Source organism: Oryctolagus cuniculus, chromosome 6 (genome assembly GCF_051225735.1).
Source record: "Oryctolagus cuniculus isolate XC-2025 breed Fujian yellow rabbit chromosome 6, ASM5122573v1, whole genome shotgun sequence".
Classification (NCBI taxonomy): domain Eukaryota; kingdom Metazoa; phylum Chordata; class Mammalia; order Lagomorpha; family Leporidae; genus Oryctolagus; species Oryctolagus cuniculus.
In genome coordinates, this window is record NC_142872.1 from 131,167,650 (window position 1) to 131,195,301 (window position 27,652).

A 27,652-nucleotide genomic window follows, 5' to 3' on the forward strand; every position below is an offset into this window, starting at 1 on the left:
CTTCTCCCCTACTGTTCACTCAGATTTTGAGGCCAAATTAATATGTTGCTTAGTTTTTCTGGATACTAGATCCATTTCTTTATTTTTAAAGTGTATTTATCTATTTGATCATATGAGAGATTTTATATATTATGTGTATATATATATATATATATATATATACATGTATGTGTGAGTGTGGAGAGAGAGAGAGAGAAGAGATATCAGTCTTCCATTCACTGATTCACTCCCCAATTGCCCATAATGCTCGTGGCTGGGCTGAGACTGAAGTTGTGGGCAGTTTAGATTTTGGGAAGGTCACTTGTACGGGGCTATGTTTAACGGAAGAGTATAGAATCCAAATTTTAAGAATTTTAGAAGAAATTAGAATGATGGAAAATGTTCACATGACTTAACTCATCTTATGACAGTACCTTCCATCTACTCTCACCAGAATACTATCTCACGTGGAACAATAACAGGCCATTTGTAACTGAAAAAAACCTTAGTTTGATGTACAGTTGTAAATTTTGGAAAATTTTCAAATGTATAAAATATTTAATATGAGATGTGGAGGCTATATTAAATACTATATATTCTATAAAAAGTAATTCTCTAGTGTTTAGTTTGAAATTACAAAGTTATAATGAATGGGAATAAGAATTTTATTTTCTCATCATATTTTTCAAGATAATGGTATTATTACCATTTTAAATTATGGTGGCCCTTATTTAATAGGAAAAGAATGTCATTATTTTATTCTCACAGAGTGTGAGATCAGGGAACGCTCTCTAAAGTCAGAGGGAACTGGTGAGAAGGAAGGCAGCCCAGTGGTAGATATTCCATGCACCTGAGATCATGCAAGCACTGCTCTCTATTTTTCCTTTAAGCTAAAATGGGAAGAAAAAATTTTCTCTTTGGAAAAATGGAAACCAGTATTTCTGTAGAAATCCACATACTCAGTGATACACAATTGCATTTTTATTCCTAGTCATAGAGGATAGGATACATTAGCAATGAAAAGAAGTATCATGATTGAAAAAGCACATAAGAAATGTTTTTCTAAAGAGAAATATTGTTACTTTGGTTTCACCGATGAAACATGCTTTTTAACATATTCTAAATCATTTATGACAAGTTAAAATTGTTGATATATACTGGAAAATGAACTACATTATTTACAAAGTTTGTCTAAATGTCCAAACTCTAGCAATGACTTACTTTGGTGAGTTTGAGGGATAAAGTTTTAAACATGAAATGCATTTTCCTTATTGTCAAAGTGCAGTTGGTTTAAAAACTCAGATCATAAAAACATGGCTAGAAATTCCAAGTTCTTTAGATAATGTATTTGATGCATTAGTAGGTTGAGAGCATTGATGTCACATCTAGATTTATTACATAACTTCATGTCCTAGCAACTGTATTCTGTATGAAAGCATTCATAGACTATTGTAACTTTCCCTTTTTTAAATACAAGAAAAAATCTTTGTACATTTCTGAAGATATAACTAATTGGAGCTAAACGTTCTACTTCCTTTAGAAACTGAAGCTTTATATCACACAGGATGTTTGCAGTGTCTATAGTGACTCTTAATGTAAGGTTTTCCTCAGTTCCACACTGATACTATCTATATCCTTGCTAAAGAGCAAATTTTACTAAGTCTTAAAGCACTAATTAATATTAATAAAGTTTCTAATCATTATAAACCATGTGATCAAATATAACCCAAATTACTCTTATGAAGTAATATTCCACAGAAATGCTGAATATTGGACAGAACAGAACTTTATATTACCTTTAATATGTAAAATTCTTAATTATGTGAATCTTAGAAATTCCTTTGTTATGGTTACAGGCCTAAAATCTGAACCTGGCAATTCTACTAAAATTTCTCATGTCAGTTTTAACTTTGGATGAGCTACTTATTTTATGTCCCTATTTCTCATCTTTGAAAATATGTGAACTAAGTGTATAAAATTATGCTACTTTGAATTTGGCTTTTTCGTCTTGATATTTAAACATTATTAGCAAAATACTAAGCAGTACTTTCAGTTTACATCATCTTCTTTAGTTCAGGAGTTTATAGATTGCTTGGCGTCTTGCCTTACAGTATCTTTGAAAGGAAAGAAACAAGCAAGAATTATTTCCTAGAATTTACAGAGGATGAAGACATCAAGGCTGGGTCCATAAGTGCTACAATATTTCCTGTGGTACTGAATCATTTGCTTCACTTATTTTTTATGCCTTTCTTTTGGTTTATGTACTAGACATGGAAGTGCACTCATGCATGCATAGAACTAAGCAAACTACTATAAATTGAAATACAGATTTCCTAGAAAGCAGCTTTTAGTTGTTTTTAGTTGCATCACTGCTAGCAGATGAGACTGCTATCATATATTAGCAATACTTGGGTAAACTCAAAAACACTAAGTTTCTTCGTGGGATTGGCATGAATCAGTTCTAAAATAGTTCACTGTTTCTAATTATTTGGAAGAAGGTTTCTTCACTGAAATATTCAAATGTGTTAATGACTGAAGGGAAATAAACATGTCTTGAGATACATTCCAGGAGAATGTCAGAGGATATATGAACAGGAAGAAAAGTGTCAGATCAGTGTCACTGTAGGCTAGAATGTGATGCTATTGAAAAACTCAACTATGAAGAAACTGTGTGTCAGTGAACTTCGAGTTATCAATACTGATTATCTAGAAAAAGTTACTGAGGATCCTCACAAATTATTCTCTGATGACACGGCTCTGTTGGCAAAGGTTGAAAGGGGAAAAGATGTCATTAAAGTTAATCTTAGACAAAACAACTGCAGATCCAGTCTTAATGACTAGATAAGGCGAATAGTCAGAGGAAGCATTGGCTAAATAGAAAAATGCAATGCATATTAGAGAAAAAGGAATAAAACATTTTTTACTGGGACTTGGATTCAGTGCTAGCAATAGAAGTAATCAATACAGAACCCAAAGTAAACATGAACAGACACTTTATTGGGTTGGTAGCTGCTACCAGTTCTGTTTAATAGAATAAATTGAGAACATCTCAGACAATCTTTGAAGAGACTGTTATGTGCTAGACCCTCTCATTGGTGCTGGAGGTACACCAGTAGACAAAATCAATCCCCACTCTCAGGAGGAGAGGGGGCAATAATAGACTATCAAACTTACACTGTATATGTTGTGTGATACTGAGCACTGTGAAGGAAAATCAGAACATGTAAAGTGATAGAATGGCTTTGTGTCTGTGTGTGTGCGTGTGCATGCTATTTTGTAAAGAGCGATGGGTATGGTGCTTTGAGCAGAGAACTAAGGGAAAGGAGTGCATTTACAGAACACAGTAACTCGTGTTGCAGGAGGGCCAGAAGAGGACAGCAGAGAGCTGGGGAGTGGGAGAGGGGTAGCCATACCTGTGGAACCTGTTGCTCTAGGAATCTGTTGGATTCCTACCACAATAGAAGGCTTGGGGAGCAGGACTGTGAAGAGAAGCTGCCTTTTATGAGTCACAGGGGAGAGCTGAAGTCCAGCAGGGAAAAGAGACATGGTCAGGACACAGCTTGTAGTAGATGCCTAAAGAAGAAAGGCCTGCAGAAAGAGAAAGTTAAAGAAATCAAAACAGGTGAAGTGGGGAGCTGTCAGGAGATACAGATAACACCACCAGCATCGAATCATAGGCTTTAGCCAAGGGCTTGATGAGCCTCCATCTGTAGCTCATTAATGACATTTCCAGCACAGTGGTTTGGGTGTGTTTGAGGATGGTATGCGTCACTTTCTCCCGTTCCACAATAGCAGCAGCGTTGGGTGTTTCTCTCTTTCCTCATCCTTGTATCAGAAAATAGAGTAAGAGGCATGAGGATTAGAACCAGTTTTATCATTGTGCTTAACTGTTTCTGCCAATAGGCTGGCAGACTCATTGAAACACCAGTCCCCTCATTTATTTTTATCAGTTTATGTGGTTTTGTAACTTTGTTAAAAATTAAGACATTATTGAAGAAAAGCTATGTTTCTTTGGATTGTACATAACAAACCTAAGCCTAGATTATGGTCATTAATCTGCTTCTCACCCTGTGCTAAGATAAAGCAACAAAAATATTATCTAGATCTTTAATTTTGAGAAGTGATAAACAAACAAATTAAAAAGCACTGTACCTAAATGTATATTTGATGATGGGAGTAGTAACTGCTTGGTTTTCATTTGATCCACAAACCTTCATGCTATTTTGCTTCCTAGTTTCATTTTCTTCATTCAGAAAGCCTATTTACTTCCATTTCAGACACTCTTTTCAATCAATATCGGGTCTTCTCCTCTTCGGGTATGACTTAAGCCATATTTTTTTGCCTCCTCTGATGCTGGAATCAGAATCCACCTACAGCAGTTCTACCATAATCATTTTGAGTTCAGCCAGGAAGGGGATCTTTACAGACAACTTTGTTCCTTTTTTCTTAACGGGATTAAGAAGCTCAGCTCTTTAAATTCTTGCATATAACATTGACATTTCCAGAGTGTGTTTGGACCAGGGAGTTCAAAGAGAAGGAATAAAAAAGAAAAGCCAATATGACTTTGTTTTTTACCTTGCTGGAGGAGCTGTTTGTGCAAATCGCCTATAAGCTTATTGACCTGAATCTTTGACTCCTTGTTTTCTCTGGATTTGGCTGGAGTGGAGACACTGATGGAGCACTGATAGGGCTGATTGAACAGCCCCCAGCTTTGCTTGGCACGCACCTGCCTTCCCTTCGCCACCACTCCCCCTCCCACCACATGACATTATTGCTCCTTGGCAAAGCCTCTGTTTTCCTGGATCTAATATTTCTATTTTTCCTTCTATTTTTGAAATTTATTTTGACACCATAAAGCTTTCTTTTTCTATATAATCATTCAACAATGTAATATAGAAAGTAATTCTTTTTAGAAGACAGAAATGGAGGCCATGATAGTGTCTACTTGTATTTTTCTCATGAGACTGAAAACATACCCACCTATGAGATTGTTGTGTCACTCTGTAGCCATATTAATCTCCAAAATACTATTTTTGTTTGGAGTAAGGATCACTGTCTTTTTAACACACACACACACACTTGTTGGAAAATGAGGACGATTCTAAGTGTCGCTCCCCCTCTTCGTGGAGGAACGACACTAAACCCTGCCTAGGCTTCATATCCGAGTCACAGCACCATTATGTCGCTCCCCGTCTTCCTGGAGGAACGACACAGGACCCTGCGCTGTTCTTTTGCCTGCTCGGCCCTCCCCGGGTTTGCTGCTGGTTCTTCCCGGGTTGGCTACCATCCCTTCCACCTCCGTGGAAGGGCGGTTCCCCCTGCCACTTTCCCCACTTCCGCGGGGGAGCGGCACACCACCGGCCGGCTCTCTCGGGGGCTGCACAGGTGTTCCTTCAGATAGATGTTCCTGGTGCATGTTGTCTCTCTCCTCCTTTATAGTCCTCTTCCACCAATCCCAACTCTGCTACCCACACGCCGAGTACGCTGCTCTCCTCCAATCAGGAGCAGGTCCTACAGTTTATTGGTTGAACTGGAGGCAGCTGTGTAGAAGCTGTTTCCTCCTCTCCCAGCGCCATATTGTGGGAGAGCAGATGCATAGAATAAGTCTTAATTCCAGTAACTTAGTCTAGTCCGAGTTGCTCCCAGTTGCTCCCCACACTAAGGAACTCTGTTCTTGTAGGAAAGCCAGTGTTGGTTTTGCTGATACTAGAATGTGTGAACAATTTTTCCATGACTCAGTATTCTATATGGAAGGGTTAGATAAAGCTTAGATAAAGCTTTCTGTACCTATCTTATCTCTGGTTCCAGATATAACATAACATATTCAACAAAAGTAAACTGACTAATAATATCATTTGTATGAGTCATATGAGATTACTTCAACAAATTCAGTTATTTTCATGGAAGAATTTTTGAAGTTCATGCATATGAGGGCTTCCCAAACATCTGTGCATATTATGAAAAAAAGATACCTGGACTTCAAAATTTTTTTCATCATAAATATTTGTTTTAATTCAATTTTCCACAAATTTTTCAGTACTCTCCTATGTACTAGTGAAAATCACCTTTTTGTACTTGAAAAACTAAATTAATTGTTATTTCTGTGAGCTCATCATCAACTGATCTCAAATGTGCAGTCTGCCAAAGATCTTTTTCTGAGACATATTACAGTTTATAAAATACACAATGACCCAGATTTCTTATAATTCCTGAAATAGTCTCATACTATATTAAAGTATATTTTTTCTTCTTCCTAAATATGTCAGCATTAGGAAATATTTGTCTAAATTTAGTTTTACTGTCATTTTATGTAAGCTTTATTATTATAAATACTAACCACTGAAAATTAATATAAAACTATTTTACTATTTAGGGAAAATGCCATTGGGTTTTATGTTTAAGATTTTTGCAAGTGCAAGAATATTTTTTGACCTATAATATTTAATTATAGGTTTATTTTCCATACAATGTTGAAATTCAATGAATAATAAGAATTTATTTAACCTCCTGGTACTTTATGGAGCATTGGAATAAGAGGAGATATCTGTTATTGATTGACTTTTTCACTTTCAATCTGAGTATTGACATAATCAGTCATTAATTTTTTAACTCAGTAATATAAAAGAGAATTACTTATTTGTAAAGCTTTTAAAATTTCTACACCTTTTTAGTAATGTTTTAGATTGAATGATGAGCCCATGTTTCTTGAAGGAAGTAATTTTGATAAAATTGTAATTGCTTAAATAACTTTTAAATTAAAATCATATTTATTTTAATTTTATTTTGCACAAATGTTTATTTGAATCAAATTCATGCTGATCTGTATTCATGTTTGCCAATCCTTTGTATCTATAGTTTTAATATGTATTTCCACTTTAAGGAAGACTTAAGGGTCTGGCATTTGACCTAGTGATTAAGATGCTGCTTTGGATGCCTACATCTCATGTTGGATTGCCTCAGCTTGAGTCCTGGCTCCACTCCTGATTTCAGCTTCCTGCTAATGTCCATCTTTGAGATGACACATATAGATGTAGTTGGGTCCCTACCTCTTACATGTGAATGCAGATGGATTTCCTGGCTCCTGGTTTGGCCTGGCCTAGCCTCAGCTGTTAAAGGCATTTGTAAAGTAAACCTGTGTAAGGGAACTCTGTGTCTGTCTCTGGTCTTGTCTCTTTCTCTTCTTTCTCCCTCTCAAAAAAAAAAAAAAAAAAAGACACACATTAAAAAATAATTAGAAGTACAAATAGTATTAGGAATACCTGGTTAGCTGTTTGTTTTCATCTTATGGAATTAATATAGTTGACAACCCTAAATGTGACTGGTCACTTTATGATTTGAGATAAAAATGTTATTTCAGAAAATCTGATGTCTTGGAGATTGCTGTGTCTCCTGTGATTTTTATCCTTAAACATTGTAAGTGATTTAAAGACTCTTTTTGTAATTCTGTACAAGCATTTCTTAGATTTAAATCACATGGGATTTTGAGAGCTCTTAATTTTCTCATGCAAAATTTACATTTTCTTACTAGCATGTAAGGGTTTTCAAGATGTTTTTGTTTCCAGTTGAGAAGGAACGGAGTGCATGAAAGCATTTGCCCATCCATTCCCTGATGGGATCCTCTTTATCTCTGGTGAGCCTTAATATAGGAAATGTAAAGGCACATGTAGAAAGCTGTGGTGTGATGACTTTAATTACAGTAATGAAATCAATCACTTTTTTGTTGTTTTTAAAATGTAAAAATAACTGAATGTGTTGCACCAATGAAGTAAATACTTATAAAGAATGCAGATCACTATCTCAGCTACTTTGTCATTCAGTGAGGTTGCAGAGATTGACGCTGAGGCTGTATACCAGTTATAATGATTCTAATAATGGTAACAACTGTTTTAATTTGCTGACTGCCCTGAACGTCAGACATCTTGCCATACACGAATCGTCACTAATCAAATTTTTTTGCAGGGCAGATGTCTTTTTCACTTGTGGCATCCAGAGGTTCAGTAACTTGGCCACAGTCATAAAGCTGCTAATTTTAATGCTGCGTTACAACTTGAGTTATTCATAGCTAATAAAAATAAACAATTAATGTTGGTTTCTTATGTCCACTGTTATATAATTCATGTGGAAGAGAATCATCAAAAGCAGGATAGTTGTATATAGCACAGAAATCACTTTTTCATCATGTTTTCAACCTTGCCTTCTCTAATAAATATTTAGTAAGCATGATCTATCAGTCAAAAATGAAAGCCTATAGAAAAGTCAAGTAATAGGGAAGGGTAGAATATTTTTGGGTATCTCTTTACAGGCTCTGTCAGTATAAGTCAATTTGTACTAAACCTGATTGGCGTTTTGATATAATGCATTATGCTTTGTGGATAATTATGTCACCATATTTTGGTGATATGCAGTAAGCCAGGATTTCCCACAGCCTTTTTCTTGTGTTGTTGTTTTCAGATAATTCAAAAGAATGGAGATACACCAAAATGTGTGTATTTGGGCAGGAGCCAGTGATAAATATCAGGGATGTTTACAAATCCATCAAAAGTATTTGGATAGGAATTTCAACCCTGTAGTAATGTTTGCAAAGTGAACTCTTAAAAAACAGTTTGACCTTAACACAAAATAAGACTAAATAAAAAGCGGAGAAAGGAAGGAAGGAAGAGGGAAAGAGGGCATTGTTTGCAGGGAAAGCTCTGGGCACTGTGAAAACTTTTCACTTTTCTGAAGGAAATGCAGTACAGCAGATGGTAAGAGTGGAAGTGAGATAAACATAGGCACTGGAAAAGTAAGCAATACATTCTAACAGGTTCTATATCAAAGATCTGGAGAAGTAGAAAGATTAGACAAGGAACTGTTCTGAAACTTGACAGTGGCTGTATCTTACGAAGTCGTATGCACATAGCAGAGATGGAAAGTGGAATTGCACCGACAGTAGGCTGTGATTATATTTTTCTGACAGTGAGAAAGGAAGGTCTCCTTAAAGATTACTTTTATAGATAGAGATTTATCAACATGACGATCTATAGCACAGATATATGGAACACTTTGCCCCTCTACCTATTTAACAATGGGATTAGATGTGGGTTTCTGTGTCACCATAGAATTAAAACAAGACATTATATTTTGATCTCTGATAAGTTGCGTTTTTTCAAATGCAAATTGTGTTCTAGACTTGTTAAGCAACACTGAAAAATTATGTTACTGTTTCTGATTGCGGTAAGTGTGGCTATGTGTAAATGCCCATACATGACCATGCAGAAAGAGGACTGTATAAAGACTGTTCTGATTTCTTAGAGATAGAAGGAAAAAGCAAGAGTAAGATGAAAAAACTTGTACAAGACAAGAAAAACAAGTGTGTAGATAAGCAGTGGCTATTTTGTTAACTTTGAGCTGATTAAGGAAACAGTGTATTCATTCTCACCTTCCTTGTGGTAATGTGCATTATTCTAGTGTAGAAACTATTCACCAACATGCATCTTCCTTGTTTAATCATTGTGTCCTGTGCATCCATCATCTGTCCTGGTGGCTTTTTTCCAAACAGAATAACAAAATTAACAGTAATACTTAATAAGAAATAACGATTCTTAAAACATGAGATGACATTGAAAAATAAATAACATATACTAAGGAAAACGCAATTTAGGAAAGAAAGATCTATTTTTTTCTACAATACTGACAGTTTTGTTGGACCAATTTAAGGTGGTCCTAAAAATATCAAATTATTAATAAAGTGTATTTTGAAAAACTGAGTACTATGTATATTATCTTAGTTTACACTTAATATTGCCAAATAAATTTTAGATCTATGAGGATACTTGAAAAGTTTATGGAAAATGGAATTAAATTAAAATTTATTTTGGTGCAAAGAATTGAGATTGATGCATATGAGAGTTCTTCTTCAAAAAGTTCATGAAAAAATGCATATTATGACAAATCTGTGCATGGATCTCAAAGTGGTTTATTGCACCAAAATGCATTTATTTAATTTCATTTTCCATGAATTTTTAAACATACCTTGTACTCATTCTCCTTTTTAACTTATTTCATAGTTATTTAATTAATTTATATCATATGACAGACATAAGGCAGTTCAAAATAGTGTTGGACAATTCTGGAATTTTGTAGTTCAAATAAATATTGAATGTTGCTTCTGAATTCTGAGACTGGACTGACCCTAGTTTCTGAATACCTGAGCGTTTGGAGCAGTGCCATTTATCTTAGCACACAGGGCATTCTGACCTTTGCTATGGTTACTTCTTGGAGGCAGGCTTTCTATCAGGCTATAAGCTTCAGAATCTCTCACTTGTACAGATTCTTTTCACAACACTGCATCTAAGTTCATAATTTTAACTTTGTACTCTTCTTTCTGTAATGTTTGGATTCTATAAAACTACTACTCTGTACCTATCGGTGATCTCATAGAAGACATTCATCAGCATTGGTTTCAACTTCCAATTTGTTGGAAAACCTCCAGGAAGAGTCCTCCGATGTTTTTGTATGCATATTAGATATCTGAATTCCAAATATTATTACATGATAAGTTGCCCTGAGCCAGTTCAGAGACCACAGACACTCATGAAAAGCCCGATTTAGAAACCACTGTGTTAAAATTTGAAGCAGAAATGAGAAAGGATTCCTCCGTATTTCTGAAAGTCTGAAGATGTTGTGGCTACTATCTATGTTTTGCTGGTGTTTGCACCAGCAGCCAAAGACATCTTGCTGGCACTGACAGAGGAGATGCTATGGAGAGATCTTGTGGTGAAAAGAATCTGGATAGTTCCTTTGGCAACATATTCCTCTGTATCTCTGGTGTTGCAAATTAGATGTACATCTGAGTTAGGATGAGGCTGGCATGACCTCGCCTATTTTTCCCCCCACAGAAACGGTGAATACATCGAGATGAGGTTCAGTTGTAAGAAGAGGTTCCTGGAAATGGTCACTGAATCCTTTGACTCCTATCCCATTGTCTAGAACTAAAACTAGTGAAGTGGTCCACGTTAAAAGTGGGGTTGAAGAATTTGGTCTTCATTATGAGGTGACCATGGGGCCAACTCCATATTACTTGGGAAAGTTTTTCAGTTCATACGAATTAAATTTGATTTGCTTTGCTTGATTCTTGGAATAATTAATGTCTCAAAGCACAGTGGCAGTCACTGCATCTAACATCCATGCTTTTTATCCAATATCCAATATAATAAGTATTTACTGAACGCATTTATATCAGTTATTATGAGGCATACTATGGGTACAATGTGATCAAACACAAGGAAGGTCCTGGTGACCCTGGAATTTACATTATAGTGGGAGGTGTTGAGGAAATAATAGTAAAGAGTAGATGGTGGGTCAGCCTGATGAGGAAGACCAGAAAAAATGTTCTTGAGTATGACATTTGAGCTAAAATCAAATGCTGACCAGGAAAGAACTATGTCAAAAGAAGTATTGGGACTCTAGGTGAAGGAGCTTAAGCTCTTCCCTAACAGCTTGTGGGTGGTAAGTGAGCAAGCAGAGAGCAGTGGAGACTGAAGTGTGAGCTGACCCTGGAGAGACAGGTGACCCTGGAGAGAGAGGTGTGGGTCTGAGGCATCAGGAAGAACAGTGATCCTGAAGTTAAGGGTAGAAAGTAATGAGAGGAAGAAAACCATCCTGAAAGCAGAAGAATTTAGTGCAAATCTGAGCTTTTTGTGAGCCACATTATAGAGAAAACAGAAGGGTGAGATAAAATTCCAGTGATCAAGCACCAAGGAAAAAATAGGGTTTATGAGGATAAATAAATGATACTCCTTAATTGTGAGCTCTGGGAGTCATTCAAAATTAGGGTGTTTGAAGTAGTGTTTTATTCAGATATGCACTGAAATCTTTGTTAGTTGCTGTGTGGCTTGAATAAAGTCCAATTTATAAATGAGTAAATTATAGTGTACTAATGGAACGCTGGGGTGATGAGTGATTGTTTTGAATCATATTCTTAAATAGATTGTCAGGAATAGCCCGTCTGGAATGAGTCATTTTGTTTAAAAGGTGAAGAATAAAGAGTGAGAGGATGTGGAAAACAGTGTTGGAATATCATTACTTGCTCATATTGGTTTGATCTTGTATGGAGGTTAGATTGGCTTTTTGGGAACATAGTTTCAGACATTGTTGATGATGAACTTCTTTTTTCTTTTTTTTTTAAACTTTTATTTAATGAATATAAATTTCCAAAGTACAGCTTATGGATTACAATGGCTTCCCCCCCATAACTTTTCTCCCACCCACAACCCTCCCCTTTCCCGCTCCCTCTCCCCTTCCATTCACATCAAGATTCATTTTCAATTCTCTTTATATACAGAAGATCTGTTTAGCATATATTAAGTAAAGAATTCAACAGTTTGCACCCACATAGAAACATAAAGTGAAAAATACTGTTTGAGTACTAGTTATAGCATTAAATCACAATGCACAGCACATTAAGGACAGAGATCCTACATTAGGAATAAGTGCACAGTGACTCCCGTTGTTGACTTAACAAATTGACACTCTTGTTTATGGCATCAGTAATCACCCTAGGCTCTTGTCATGAGCTGCCAAGGCTATGGAAGCCTTTTGAGTTCACCGACTCTGATCATATGTAGACAGGGTCATAGTCAAAGTGGAAGTTCTTTCCTCCCTTCAGAGAAAGGTACCTCCTTCTTTGATGACCTGTTCTCTCCACTCACTCGTGGAGATCTTTCATTTAGGTTTGGTGTTTTTTTTGTGTTTTTTTTTTTTGTTTGTTTTTTTTGTTTTTTGTTTTTTGCCAGAGTGTCTTGGCTTTCCATACCTGAAATACTCTTTTATGCTGAGTGAAATAAGCCAGTCCCAAAGGGACAAATATCATATGTTCTCCCTGATTGGTGACAACTAACTGAGCACCAAAAAGGAAACCTGTTAAAGTGAAATGAACACTGTGAGAAACGGTGACTTGATCAGCCCTTGCCCTGACTGTTGATGAACAACTTAATACGTTATCCCTGTTAGTATTTTTTGTTTGTTTGTTTTGCTTAATACTTTTGGTTGAATACTGTAATCAATACACAATTATTCTTAAGTGTTGAAACTTAACTGAAAAGTGATCGCTGTTAAATATAAGAGTGGGAATAAGAGAGGGAAGAGATGTGCAATTCGGGACATGCTCAAGCTGACTTACCCCAAACGGTAGAGTTAGAAACATACCAGGGAATTCCAATACAATCCCATCAAGGTGGCATGTACCAATGCTATCTCACTAGTCCCGGTGATCAATTTCTGTTCACAATTGATCCTAATGATAGAACTAAGAGCCAAAGGGAGCACATAAACAAAAATAATGTCTGCAAATACTAGCTGATAGAATAAAAAAGGGAGAGAATGATCCAACATGGGAAGCGAAATACACAGCAGACCCATAGAATGGCAGATGTCCTAAACAGCACTCTGGCCTCAGAATCAGCCCTTAAGGCACGCGAATCTGTCTGATGATGAATTTCTTAAGCGAATGCAGAGTTTTAAAATTGAATATAGAATCCAGAGAGCTGAAGAAATGTGATTTCTTGATAGCAAAGCAACAAATCTATGAATTGGTAAATTTCAGTTCAGAATATCCTCATTTATAGACCTCAGGCAGTACGGCGTCCCTTCTTTGAAAAAATAATTGTCTTAGTTATATAGAATTCTCTGATTGTAGTGATACAAATGGTCGTAGAGTTTGTGTATTTTATGGGATTAGGGGAAAGAATAACAATAATAAGAATAGTTATTTAAATATAAAATTCAACATACATATATATTTTAGAAATGTTTCAAAGTGAGAATATCTTTATTCCTTACACTTGATTTTATGATTATATTTGATCCTTTCAGGTGCTCACTGAGGGAAATAATGAGGAATAAAAAACTACAAAATGTTACACTGATGAGAATTTGGCTTAATTTATCTCAAGTGGAAATGTCCTCTGTGCTCCAGATTTTCAGGGAACTTAAACCTTGAGAAAGCCCTTTTCACACTGGAGGAAGATATGCACAGCAGAAATACATATTCAGTAGTTTAGAAATAATTTATAAATCATCATAATTTTCTAAATTATTGATAGTTAAATGTGACTTTTATATGATGCAGGTGCCATAAACATTAGTATTTTTAATAATTTCTCCTATAGTATTTATATCAAAATGCTACCAATGACAGTAGATGAACGACCACTGTGGAAATTGTTTCTTCTCAGAATAAGCCACTCAGCATAGCTACTGTTCTGTTGCCAAATGTTTCAATCCTGAAACAATCCTGGTTCCTCATTTCAGGTCTGAAAACTCATACAAATAAATATGAATTCTGTTCTTTGAATTGATATTCAAGGGCCTGAAAAAGGCCATTGTCAAAATAATGACATATTAAATAGGGAAAAATCCAAATAAGTTAAAGGAAATCACCTGCAGTTTTGAAAATACTGAATGGAAGTATCCTGGATGTTTCACACATACATAATAAGTTAAAAGGAGACTTGAGTCAGACACTGAGATTGGATCCACAAATACAATGGGCCTATTCTTTTCAAAGAGCTGAAATGTTTAGATTTCCTGTTAGATATTGCCATAAAGGGGTAACACTTGCATGTTTTTATTTTTGTTTCTGGAGATATAACCATGTCTATAATTTGGCAGTGTAGAGTTAATCTAACATGACATTTTGTTTGGATAATCTATAAGTAAGCAATTGTTTTAAGCCAGACAGTATTATGCGGCTATTAAGCAAAGCAAACACAAACTGAATCTTAAACTTTAATGTCCTCGCCCTTCAATGTGAGCTGCAGTTTTCTGTTTCTGACTGTTACAGTCCTTTAACCAAAGCTATCTTGTCTGATGATAAAACCATAAGTGTATGAAGCTCACACATTTTTCATCTCTTTTATGACCTTATCTTTCATGAGCGGCTTCTGTGAAGGTATCCTAACTATAGGAAGCACCTGGAAAACATATGTGATATCTATTCTCTGATAAGCAGTTGTGAACAAGAAAGTAGATCTGTCACTTCTGAACTGTTCATTGTTAAAAAATACTTTGATGATTTAGCTGATTGCAAAATACATTATAGGGATGACTAACAGCTATGGTAACACTTCTAGCAAGAAAGTTCAATAGTTATATTGTACAAGCATTTCTATAAGAGGTTAATATTGATAGGAACTACATGGATTAAAAGAGCAGGGTTGAGAAAGGCTGTTTTCTTGCATGACTGCTTTCAAACACTGCTGCTGTTTTGTGCTGAGAAAGTGACTGTCTCAGAATGTGGCAATCTTTAATTTCTACAGGAGTGTTTAACTTTCAGTAAAAAGGTGTTTGTTTGCATTTTTGAAATTATTTTTCCCCAGCAAGTAGAGCCATTGCTTTTATCACCTTACCAACAATACCTAATATGGCATTAAAAGATTCTGCTTCGTGTGTTTCAAAGGCTATATTCTAGGCATTTCCCCGAGTCATTTCTGCTGCTTATTATGTTGCTCAATAACACCTTCAATTTCCTCCTATAGAACTCTCATTGGTTCTGAAAACGAGACTAAGAAAAATTGAAGGGCCCACAAAATATGTAGGATATCTTTCAAAAGAGCAACAAAGGAGTTTAATCTTGGAAAACCATTACCTCCTTCGTCATAATTTTAGAAGAATTACAGATTTTGTTCCTGTTTGACATTTGTTTTGCTTCATCATTTCATGAACTTGTCTTTGAATATTTATAATAAATGTTATATTTTTGTATTTATTACATATTTATTGAAATACATTTTATAAATAATATTCAGAAACAAGTTCATAAATATATATCTATATAAGTATACCTACATACAGTGGTTATCACATTAAATATTTTTTTGCTTTGCTGAAAATACACTGAAATTTCTACTTAAAAGTCTGTGAATAAAGAACTTAAAAAGTGAGTGAAGGGAAGTAAAATAGGTTCCTACCTCTTTCTGTAATTCTCTTCCTGGCTTCCTTTTCTATCCTACCAGTAAAGCTTTTTAAGCAATATTTTTTAAAAAGATTTATTTATTTATTTATTTGAAAGGCAGAGTTACAGAGAGGCAGAGAGGGGGGCAGAGGGGAGAGAGGTCTTCCATCTGCTAGTTTACTTCCTACATGGCCACTATGCCTGGAGCTGCATCAATCCCCAGGAGTCAGGAGCTCCTTCTGGGTCTCCTGTGTGGGTGCAGGGGCCCAAGGACTTGGGCCATCTTGTGCTGCTTTCCCAGGCCATAGAAAAGAGCAGGATTGGAAGTGGAGCAGCCAGAACTCAAACCCTTGCCTACATGTGATGCTGCCCTGCAGGTGGCGGCTTTAGCTACTATGCTACAGGGCCGGCCCCATGAAGCTGTATTTTAGCAAGCTTTTTATTAATAAACTATGCCATTTTCCAAAGCTACTCTGTAGTGCTCATTTCAAGCATATAAGCATCAAAAATGGATAGTAGTAAAAAAAAGATAATCGTCAAAAAATGTCTACTCCAACTCAAGCAACTGAGTTAAGTTGATAGCAAATTAAAGTCCTATTTACAAATGTTCCAAGAAAATAAATATATTGACAGGAAAGATGAAATCTCCATTGTGGGGGAAAAACACAGTGTTTCCTATAAGTAATTCAGCAATTTCATATTTGATTAAATTATGTTAAGCATTATTTCATTAGTAAAAATATTAAAAATGAATTAGCCAAAAATATTACCATAAAAATGAGAACTAGTTTCCTGAGGTAAAGTTAGAAGATGAAGGTCTCAAAGTTGAAAAATGTGACATATTTTAGTTATTAAATAGAAATAATATGCTGAAAGCAATTAATTAGCAGAAGTAATGATATTGCAGTAGGTGATGGTAAAAATGAAACCAAAGTCTAATTTTCTAACCAGTTAGGGAGCAGTGGTCATTGATTAAGCATCTGCATGTAGCTGATTTTACTAAATGTCAGGTGAAATAGGAAACTGTAGAAAAATAATGCTTATAAAGATGAAATCCATTTGCCATTTATTTTAACATAAAGGCAGGAAGAAGAACAGTTTATACATGCTGAGAAGAAAGTAGGTGTCAGATCACACCTGCTGTTTTTGTTGCTTGTCCTGTAGTACACATTGACTGTAATGTCCTAATGAGATAGGAACATGGTCTTTGGAATTCGACAAACTTGGGATCAAATCTTCCGTCTGGCACTTATTAGTAATGTACCTGAACATTTTTCTGCATGTCTGTCTCATTGATTTTTCTCAAGTGTAGGGATATTAATACCCATCAGAACTGGCATTTAGCAATATATACCTAGCAGTGAGTAGTGCTTAATAAATGGTAGTCATGTTTAGATTTACTCTGGGAATCTGATCTTGATGGCATTATTTGTACCTTGTTCTTCTGCATGTTTTGTTAATTCGGCAAATTGATATGAATATAAATTAAATTCTGATCTTTTTTTCTGTATCCAAGAGTATAATTTCATATGATATTCTTCTGTTTTAGTTGTACTTCCTTTTTTTGCATTATTTCTTTAAGAAAATATGATTAAATACTAGGCAAACTTTAAACTCAGATTTTATTTTTCTCAATGTGATATATGTTGCATAAGTAACAAATTTCCTAAACAGCTTAAGATAGGTACAAAATGCTATTTCTTTTGAGATGTTAATTGTGGATAATTAACTATTTTTACAGTGCTTCTGTAACTGAATACTCTATAATATTTATTTCCAGTAGTTCTAATTATATGTGCTGCATAATGAAACAAATTAGAGGAAATTGTTCAATGAATCAGGATTATCAATACTGAGTTTTGCTCCAGATGTTGGCACAAGTTAAATCTAAGCTCTATAGTTCGGATTTGGCAGTTAAATAACATTTAATGTGTGTTTTATTATATGAAATAACTAGTTCAGTCAAGCCCTTAATAGGTTGAATTATAATATTTTCATTTTGAATGATTTACCAAATTTCTGTGTGCATCAAATATCCGCTGAGGTATGTAGAACTTCAGCCATTTTCTTTCTCTAGTAGATACTGGATGAGAATGAGCATGGGTATTTTGGTCCATACTAAATAAAGAGAAGGACTTCATTCAGTTAATTATGCCGTAGGAGTATTTTTCCTTAACATTTTAAACTTCATCTGAAACCTACTCTTCATTATCAAATTGTGTAGTTTTACCACCTGCTGTTTTCAAACTACCACATTTTTTTCCTGCACGCTAACTTAAGTACTTAAGTCATTAGTCTTTCACATGGGATTCCTTAAGGGAGAATCCTCTTCATTTTTTAAAAAAGATTTATGTTTTTATGTATTTGTAAGTCAGAGAGAGAGAGATTAATCTTCCATCCACTGATTCACTCCCCAGATTGCTGCAGGGCCAGGAACTCCATTCTGATCTCCCTGTGGGTGGTAGGGACCCAAGTCCTTGGGCCATCTTTTGCTGCCTTGCTTAGGAGACAGTTGGATAAAAATTAGAGTAGATAGGACTTGAACTCATGTCACAAGTGGCAGTTTAACCCACTGTGCCACAAACTGGCCCTAATGACTCACATTTTTAGTCAGAAAAATTGCAATCGTGTAGCCTCAGAACATGAAATCTACAGAGGTCACTTTTATGTAAGATCATACTTCTGACGTTTGGGAAATTTCATTGGTTCTTTCCAAGGCACGAAATCTGAGTGATATGTCATGCCTGTGTACTCCTGTCTCATCACAGACTGCTTCAATCAAGGCATTCATTATCCTATGTTAAAATTCCCTGTTAATTATCTCTCTCCTAAACTGTTCTATAAGTTATATGAAAGAAGGAGTCATCTTATTTTGTATTCTCAGTGGCCCACACAGAGTCTGGGACTCAAACAGTAGTATTTAAGAAATATTTGTAGGCCGGCGCCACGGCTCACTAGGCTAATCCTCCGCCTTGCGGCGCCGGCACACCAGGTTCTAGTCCCGGTCGGGGCGCCAAATTCTGTCCTGGTTGCCCCTCTTCCAGGCCAGCTCTCTGCTGTGGCCCGGGAGTGCAGTGGAGGATGGCCCAAGTCCTTGGGCCCTGCACCCCATGGGAGACCAGGATAAGTACCTGGCTCCTGCCATCGGATCAGCGGGGTCCGCCGGCCGCAGCGCGCTGGCCGCGGCGGCCATTGGGAGGGTAAACCAACGGCAAAGGAAGACCTTTCTCTCTGTCTCTCTCTCACTGTCCACTCTGCCTGTCAAAAAATAAAAAATAAAAATAAAAAAAGATAAAAAAAGAAATATTTGTACCTCTCTCTTCAACAGAAGTGGACATCTATTGATTCAAGTGAATTTTCTTCTTTAAATTCTCAATCCTGTGATTACTATGATTATGATACAATATCCAAACTTACTATTTGCTTTTATTTTTTTCTTCCAAATATGTGATTTGCCTAATAAAATGTTCAAGAGTCAACTTAACCATGGCCTCTCAAAAAATAGGAGAAGGAATCTGTGAGACATGAGGCAGAGTATTACCGAATGAGTAAGAGAGAATGCAGAGAGAGGTCTTCATGAAAACTCCAACATTACCTGTTGATTCTGTTATTTGTGTCATATAGATCCGTCAGCTTCTCCAATGAAATAGCCCTAGTGTTTCTCAATGTGTTCAATATAAAGGTACAGTTCCGAAGTGGATTATATAGGTTCTTCATGGTCAGTCATAGTTTATGCTTCTGGTTTCTGAATTTCTATGCTTTATATATTGTCACTTGGAATTATTCATGAACTGCCTGAATTGTAGGTTTTTAAACAGTGGCCAGTGCTTTTAGACATACTGCCTGTCTCCTCAACTAGATTATATGGCCCTTAGCAGCAAGTATTGTGTATTTTTCATTTTCTCATTGTATCTTCTAAAGTGTATATGTAAATGTTAATGATTGATTAAATTTTGCATGGCACTGAGTGTTTCCAACTAATGTAATAGTAAGATCCAAAATTTATGTTTTTGTGTGACTGTATAAATGGCACAGTTGATATCTGAATGTAAAACTTAGCTTCTCAAGGTGGCTCTGCTGAGAATCTTACTCTGTTCTCTGGGACCTTGCATACATGATTTTTAACATCATCTCCTGTTGGCTTGTTAATAGTTGCTCTGGGATGATTATTGAAGTATTCATGGTTTTCTCCTTAACTAGGGAAGGGAGGGGAATGAAAGGATATTTTGGAAGGAGGCTGGAATAGCAGTTAGGAAACTCAAATTTAATTTCTAAGCTTGTACAAAACTGTTGTTTCTGGAAGCTTTTAAATGCCTCTCTGTATTTCCCCATAACTCTACTACCCTGCTTGTACAATGAGTGAGAAATTCTTATTGCCGAAGCATAAGAATATTTGGAGAGGTGCCTTGTCTAGAAATTCATGTTGCAGCTTTACAACCAAGGGTAACTTATTGATCCTGCCTGTACATCAGTTTACTGCACAGAGCACTAATCTGACTTGAGTTCCCCAAGCATCCTCTGGTGCTCAAATCCCTTTATTTGAAGATTTATAATGAACGAGAGGGCAGGCATTGTGGCACACAAGGTTAAACCACTGCTTAGAATGCCTGCATCCCTTATCAAAGTGCCTTTGAGTACTGGTTCTGCTTCCAATCCAGTTTACTGCTAACGTGCACACTGGGAGGCAGTTGAGTTGGTGCCGCCCAGGTGGGTGATACAGGATGGAGTTCCTAGCTTCTAGTTTTTGCTTGGTACAGCCCTGGCTGTTGTGGGCAGTTAGGGATTCAGTAATCAGCTGATAGAAGATTTCCTCACCCCTTTCTGTCTTAATCTGCCTTTTTTAAAAAATTTATTTCTTATTTACATGAAAGCAGAGCAGAGATGGAGAGATGGAGGAGGAGGGGAGATATCTTCCATCCGCTGGTTCAATCCCCAAATCTCCACAACAGCTGGGCCTGGGCCAGGACGAAGCCAGGAGCCAGAGCTTCCTACGAGTCTCCCAAATACTTGGACCATCTTCTCCTGCTTTCTCAGGTTCATAAGCAGGGAGCTGAGTTGGAAGTGAAGCAGCTGGGTCTGGAACCTGCACCCATATAGGATGCTCATGTTGCAGGTGGAAGCTTAACTTGCTAAACCACAATGTCAGCCCCTTCACTTTGCATTTCAAAAAAATGGAATGAGAAAAGTGCTTGGAATTAGTGGATACCATTTCAAAACTGTAGATTACACACTCTACACTTCACTATTGGGATGAACAAGTCCCTTTGTATACTTCCCTGAATTAGCACAGCAGCTGCTCTTAAAGCTTCAGTCTGTGAGAATGTAATCAAAAGCGCACGCATTAAAGTGGTAGATTCTAGTGTGAATTCTTGGTCCCATGAAAAATAAAGTGTTGGAAATTGTGGGGAGCAACTCGGACTAGACTGTTACTGGAATTAAGACTTATTCTATGCATCTGCTCTCCCACAATATGGCGCTGGGAGAGGAGGAAACAGCTTCTACACAGCTGCCTCCAGTTCAACCAATAAACTGTAGGACTTGCTCCTGATTGGAGGAGAGCAGCGTACTCGGCGTGTGGGTAGCAGAGTTGGGATTGGCGGAAGAGGACTATAAAGGAGGAGAGAGACAACATGCACCAGGAACATCTAAGAGGAACATCTGAAGGAACACCTGTGCAGCCCCCGAGAGAGCCGGCCAGCGGTGTGCCGCTCCCCCGCGGAAGTGGGGAAAGTGGCAGGGGGAACCGCCCTTCCACGGAGGTGGAAGGGTCGGTAGCCAACCTGGGAAGAACCAGCAGCAAACCCGGGGAGGGCCGAGCAGGCAAAAGAACAGCGCAGGGTCCTGTGTCGTTCCTCCAGGAAGACGGGGAGCGACATAATGGTGCCGTGACTCGGATATGAAGCCTAGGCAGGGTTTAGTGTCGTTCCTCCATGAAGACGGGGAGCGACAGGAAATATCTGTATTTTTAATATAATCCTTGACCAAATTGGGTCATGGATCCCTGCTGATAATCGAAGATTTAGATAGTACACTCACTAATGTTTTATTAAATAGCATTGAATTAGTAATGAGAAACTTCCCAGTTTCCTGTGTTTTTTTTTGTTTGTTTTCTTTCTTTCTTTCTTTTTTTTTTTTTTTTTTGGGTAAGTTAGTGAGAATGTCTCAACTTCATATGATCATGACTTAAATACTCCTCTCATGCTTGCTCCTCTTTCTTTCTAATGCAAAGCAACGAGGCCAGAGACTCGGAACCTAAAGAGACATAATGAACAGAATTTAATAGTATTACGTATATTTTTTTGAATTATCTTTTATGATTTACCATATATTTTTGGCATGTGATACTGGTTTTTCCATTTACAGCAGTGATGTTTGTTTTTTAAATGGTACTGTTTTTAAAATTAAGTTTTTGAGTTTTTTAATTTAAATGTCATAAAAAGTGAGTCATTTTTAGGAGAATGTCATATAAAATGTAATAGATGTGGTGACTAAAACATAAAAATACTATGAGAATCTTGGGAAGAAATGAAGTGTATCTGTAAAGATTCAAGTAGAAAAATAATGACATGGTCAGTAGGTTTGACTAAAGGGAGTTTAAGGAATGGACAGTATACAAGGTATGGGTAGGGTTAAGGGAACCCACAAGGATGAGAATCACTCAAGGGCACCCAGCAATGGGGAGCTGTTAGCACTTCTGGTCTCAAGATGTAAAGGAGAGGATGACTATACAGGAGCCTAGGGGAAGTAGGAGTGAGCCTCTAAAGAGGAGCTATGACTACAGTACAGCCTCTGACAGCAACTGGAGACCAGCAAGGAAGAAGGGGTTGAGGAGTAAGTACCTGACTTTTCTCTCTCCTCCTGCCCTCTGATCTTCTGCCAGCACTTTCATTGGATCAGATCAACCAGAAATCACAGCATAAGGGAGACAGTTACAGAGTCCATGGATATCTGATTCCTTGGTAGACAAAATGGGACAGGGTCAGAGGGGAGTAGATTGGGGCCAACAGAAAGGGGAAGACAAAGATGATCTAGCTGTGGAAAGAGACATTAGGGTGCTCCAGCAGCCCCAGCACTGCAATTCTAGTTATGACTTCCTGGCATTGGTTTAATACTTATGTATATGCAAGGATGATAATCATGGTATTTAGCTACTGCATGCCATGGGCTAGGAATCAGAGCAGATGCCATAAAACAGTTTTTATCCCTTAGTAATTGGATTGGGAAAGATGGAACCAGGGCAGGCCAGATCAAGGTGAGAGGTACAAGTAAGTTCAGGGATAATGTATATTTTGATACTTTAATGTCCATAGAGCCTACTTGGGAATTCAGAATGAAGACCAGCCCTGCTTTTGCTTCAGAAATAAGAGTGGAATTGGTACTCAGGTCTCCAGGAGTTAGTTAGTTGATGCAGTTACATGAACTGCAAAAAAGAACACAAAGGATTAAATTTTATCTAATTACTCTCTTTTTGTACCATCCTATGGCTCTTGGACCTTGTTTCACATGCTCATTGGTGAACCTGCTCTGCTTAATGAATTCCATATTTCCAGAAAGGAATTTTATATACTCTCTAGATATCCTACTGTACCTACTACAATTCTTAAACATGGTGGATTTTAAGTAAGAATTTCCTGGACAGAATTCCATTGGTATTCATCTGATCAGTCTGATAGTTGAATAGATAACTTCCAAAGAAGTTTAATTCTAGACATGCGGTTTAGTAGTGTGGGTCTTGTGCTTTACCTTTTATTAGCCACCAGAGCCAGTGCTCCTTTGTTAAAGAAATTGAGTTCAACAGGGCTATCACTTGGCTTTTACATCTCTGTCCTTACATTTCTCCTAGTTTTAAGGTATTTGTATTATGAAGCTATATACAGAAATGACTGTAAAACTTATGGGGAAAATTAGAGTTTTCTGGGAAGAACACACACACACACACACACACACACACAGAGTCACGCACCACCTAATGTTCCGGTCAACAGCAGATCTCATTTACAATGGCATATACCATTTAGCCTAGGTGTTTAGTAGGTTACACCATCTAGATTTGTGCATACTTTATGATGTTCATACAATAACAAAATCACCTGAGGACACATTTCTTAAAACACCTCTTCCATTAAGCGATCCATGATTGTATATCTACAGATGTATCTATAGAGGGGATTTGTTTTGGGGATTGGCTCACATAACTATGTCCCATGACAGGCCTTCTGCAAGTTGGAGAACCAGGGAAGCTTGTGGCATGGCTCAGTTTAAGTCCAAAGGCCTCAAAACCAGGAGAGCTGATAGTGTAACCCTCAGTCCAAGGCTAGAGGTCTGAGAACCCAAGTGACTACTGTTCTGTGTCCTAGATCCCAAAGTCCAGAGACCTGAAGTGCTGATGTCTAGGAAAGGAAATGAGTGTGTCCCAAATCTGAAGAGAGAGGAAATTACCTTTTTGGTCTGTGTGGGACCCTTTCTGATTGGATGGTGACTGCCAACATGGAGAGTGGACCTTGGAGTGGACCAACTGAGTTCACCAGTTCATATGCCAATCTCCTCTGAAAATATCTTCACAGACACACCTAGAAGTAATCCTTAACCCAGTCAGATTGACACCCAAGTTGAACTACCACATGGAGGTTAAAATTCAAAATTTATATTAACAGGATATAAATGTTCATTTGTAGCAATAGTGATTTCCTAGAAATTTTGTATCATTTAGTTGACTATAAAAGTTTTAAAAATTTTAATGTCTTTTTTGTATAACCATTATAAAGCTATAAATGCTATTAGATGTCTGGGCAACTATGTAGAAAATGATTATTGAATACTTGGAGAAGGCTGGATAGGCAAGAAATTTGACTTTTTTTTTTTAAAGATTTTATTTATTTATTTGAGAGAGAGAGTTACAGTGAGAGGGGGAGACAGAGAAAAAGGTCTTTCTTCTGTTGGTTCACTCCCCAAATGGCCGCAACAGCCAGAGCTATGCCGATCTGAAGCCAGGAGCCAGGTGCTTCTTCCCAGTCTCCCATGTGGGTGCAGGGGCCCAAGGACCTGGGCCATCTTCTACTGCCCTCCCAGGCTATAGCGGAGAGCTGGATGGGAAGAGGAGCAACTGGGACTAGAACTGGCACCCATACTGGATGCCGGCGCCACAGGCGGAGGATTAACCTACTGCGCCAGAGCGCCAGCCCCAAAATTTGACTTTTAAATGTTAGCATCATTAGATTCAAGAAATACAGGGCAGATGTTGTGGCTCAGTAGGCTAAGCCTTCCTTTGGGATGCCTGCATCCCATATCAGATTGCTGGTGGTCAGGTCCCTCCTTCACCTTCCCACTGAGGCTGTTGGGATGCAACAGATGATGGTTCAAGTAATTGAGTCCTTACCATACAGGAGTTCTGGCTCCTGGCCTTGGCATAGTCCAGACCTGGTTGTTGGGGGCCTTTAGGGAATGAACCAACAGATGGATGATCAATGTCTCCATGTTGCTCCTTTTCTGTCACTGTGCCTTTCAAATAAATAAATTAATTAATCTTGCAAAAGTTGCCATGATTTTAGTATTCTTTTTATTTCCATATGTACTTCTTGTTTTTCTGTTTTCCATTACCATTTATAGTTAGGTATTTAATATTTTTATGTGTGCACTATGTTAAATGTGTTACTTTCCTTTAAAACAGCACATATTTGTTATATTATCACTTAAAATGAAGGTACTCATAAATTAGACTTTTTGCTTTTAAAATGTTATTGCATTGTTAATGTGTTTCTCCTTTGCCGTAACTATATTTTTGGTGAAAACATTACTTTTTTTTTCTTTTTTATGCGAAAACAAAGCCATAAAATTGTGGAAAATAGCTACACTCTTTCAAGCAGAAGTATTGCTTTATGTTTTCTTGAAATGTGTAGAGTTGAGTCACTGGCACATCTCCTATGCTAATCATTTAATTACAGCCTCTTTATTATATCCCATTTAAAAAAAATAAAAGCAAGTTTGGGCAAGGATAAAGCAGGGGAAAAATAAAAATTTTCAAAATAATCTAATTTCAGTCAAACACAAATGCATCTTAAGATATTTCATTTTTCTGCAGTATTTTGCCTTTATCAAATATATAATTGATAATAAATGAGCTAAGATTTTCTTTATTGAAAGTCATGGAAAATTGCATACTGCTATTTGATTCTCTTTTTTTTTTTTTTTTTTTTTTTTGACAGGCAGAGTGGACAGTGAGAGAGAGAGACAGAGAGAAAGGTCTTCCTTTTTGCCGTTGGTTCACCCTCCAATGGCCGCCGCTGCAGCCGGCGCACCGCGCTGATCCTGGCAGGAGCCAGGAGCCAGGTGCTTTTCCTGGTCTCCCATGGGGTGCAGGGCCCAAGCACCTGGGCCATCCTCCACTGCACTCCCTGGCCATAGCAGAGAGCTGGCCTGGAAGAGGGGCAACCGGGACAGAATCCGGCGCCCCAACCGGGACTAGAACCCGGTGTGCCGGCGCCGCAAGGTGGAGGATTAGCCTATTGAGCCACTGCGCCGGCTTGATTCTCTTCTTATATATGTAATTTTGACTCCAAAGGCATTTTATGGAAATATACTTTATTATTTAAAGTACTTAACTTTATTTATTGATAACTCATGTTGACTTTCTTTTTTAAGCCATAATAGATATCAAAGTGGTTGTGAACAATTTTTGATATGATCAATGTGACAAAATTATAAATAGATATATGATAAGTACAATCCTTCCACAAGGCTCTGGATATCAAATTAGGGGGCTTTGATCATTTCTTTTTCTCTCTCCATGTTGGTGTTTTCCAGGTGATGATGAAGGAATCCAGGAGACTGCAGACTCAGATGGGGACACCCAGCCAGAGAAAGCAGGACAGCCTGCAGCTGAGACAGATGACTGGGATGGCCCAGGTAGGACAGAAAATACCAAATTCAGCCATCACTTGTTACTGCCAGCAATTCACACGCTTTTTCTTAAACTTTAATTAGTGTGAGAAACTCCTGCAATTCTTTACAATCTGGTTGCCAAAAATGGGGGAGGGGGTGCTGTTTGTGTGGAAATTTCAATTTTTAAAATAATCTCATTATTTAAGGGAGATATTTATCTTTTTGTTAAACTACCAAAAGCAGTGTTACCTCTGCTTGATATCTCCATCAGTTTTTTTTTTTCTTTAATATTCTTATAAGTTACTCAATTCTACTTTCATTTCCTTTGAACACAGAGTCTTGGTGCTATATTGGAATTCAAAGTGGGCACTATTCTAAAAGGTACAGATAAATATAAACTATAGTACTTCAAATAACCGTCACTTTTAGTTTATTCATGTCGTAGATCATAGATTGAACCTCAGTATTTCTTTAGAAACTTAGAAAATATCATATCCAAAGATACACCTGCTTTGGTTCAGGGTTTTAACAACATTTCTATTTTCATGAATAAAATTAAATTTTGCTCTAACAATCTTGACATTTAATCATTTCAAGAAAACCTGATCAGAATTCTCCAAAATACCAAGGTAATTATATGTAAATATATAATATTCATAAGAACTCCTGGGGGAAAAAAACCTCTGTTTTTGTTGCAAAGTAATTTACAACTGATGGTATATTTATAAACAATATATTATGTCATAGGTATTAAGGATATAAGTGAGTTTGAAATAGTTTTAGCCATAATTTCCAAAGCAGTAATATTTTTCATTAACAAAGATCCCTATATTTCAATCACATTTTCACCCTTGCATGACTTTG

General features: G+C 37.0%; 1 protein-coding gene across 3 annotated transcripts in view; it reads left to right on the plus strand.

The window, feature by feature from the left end:
* The window catches only part of ZFPM2 (zinc finger protein, FOG family member 2), a 501,208-nt gene that overhangs the window by 107,253 nt on the left and 366,303 nt on the right, over positions 1-27,652 (plus strand). For all 3 annotated transcript variants that reach the window (XM_089335577.1, XM_017341487.4, XM_008255815.5), the window contains one exon: positions 26,711-26,812. In XM_089335577.1, the coding sequence (XP_089191703.1) occupies positions 26,711-26,812 (102 nt within the window). The remainder of the gene's footprint in view (positions 1-26,710; positions 26,813-27,652) is intronic.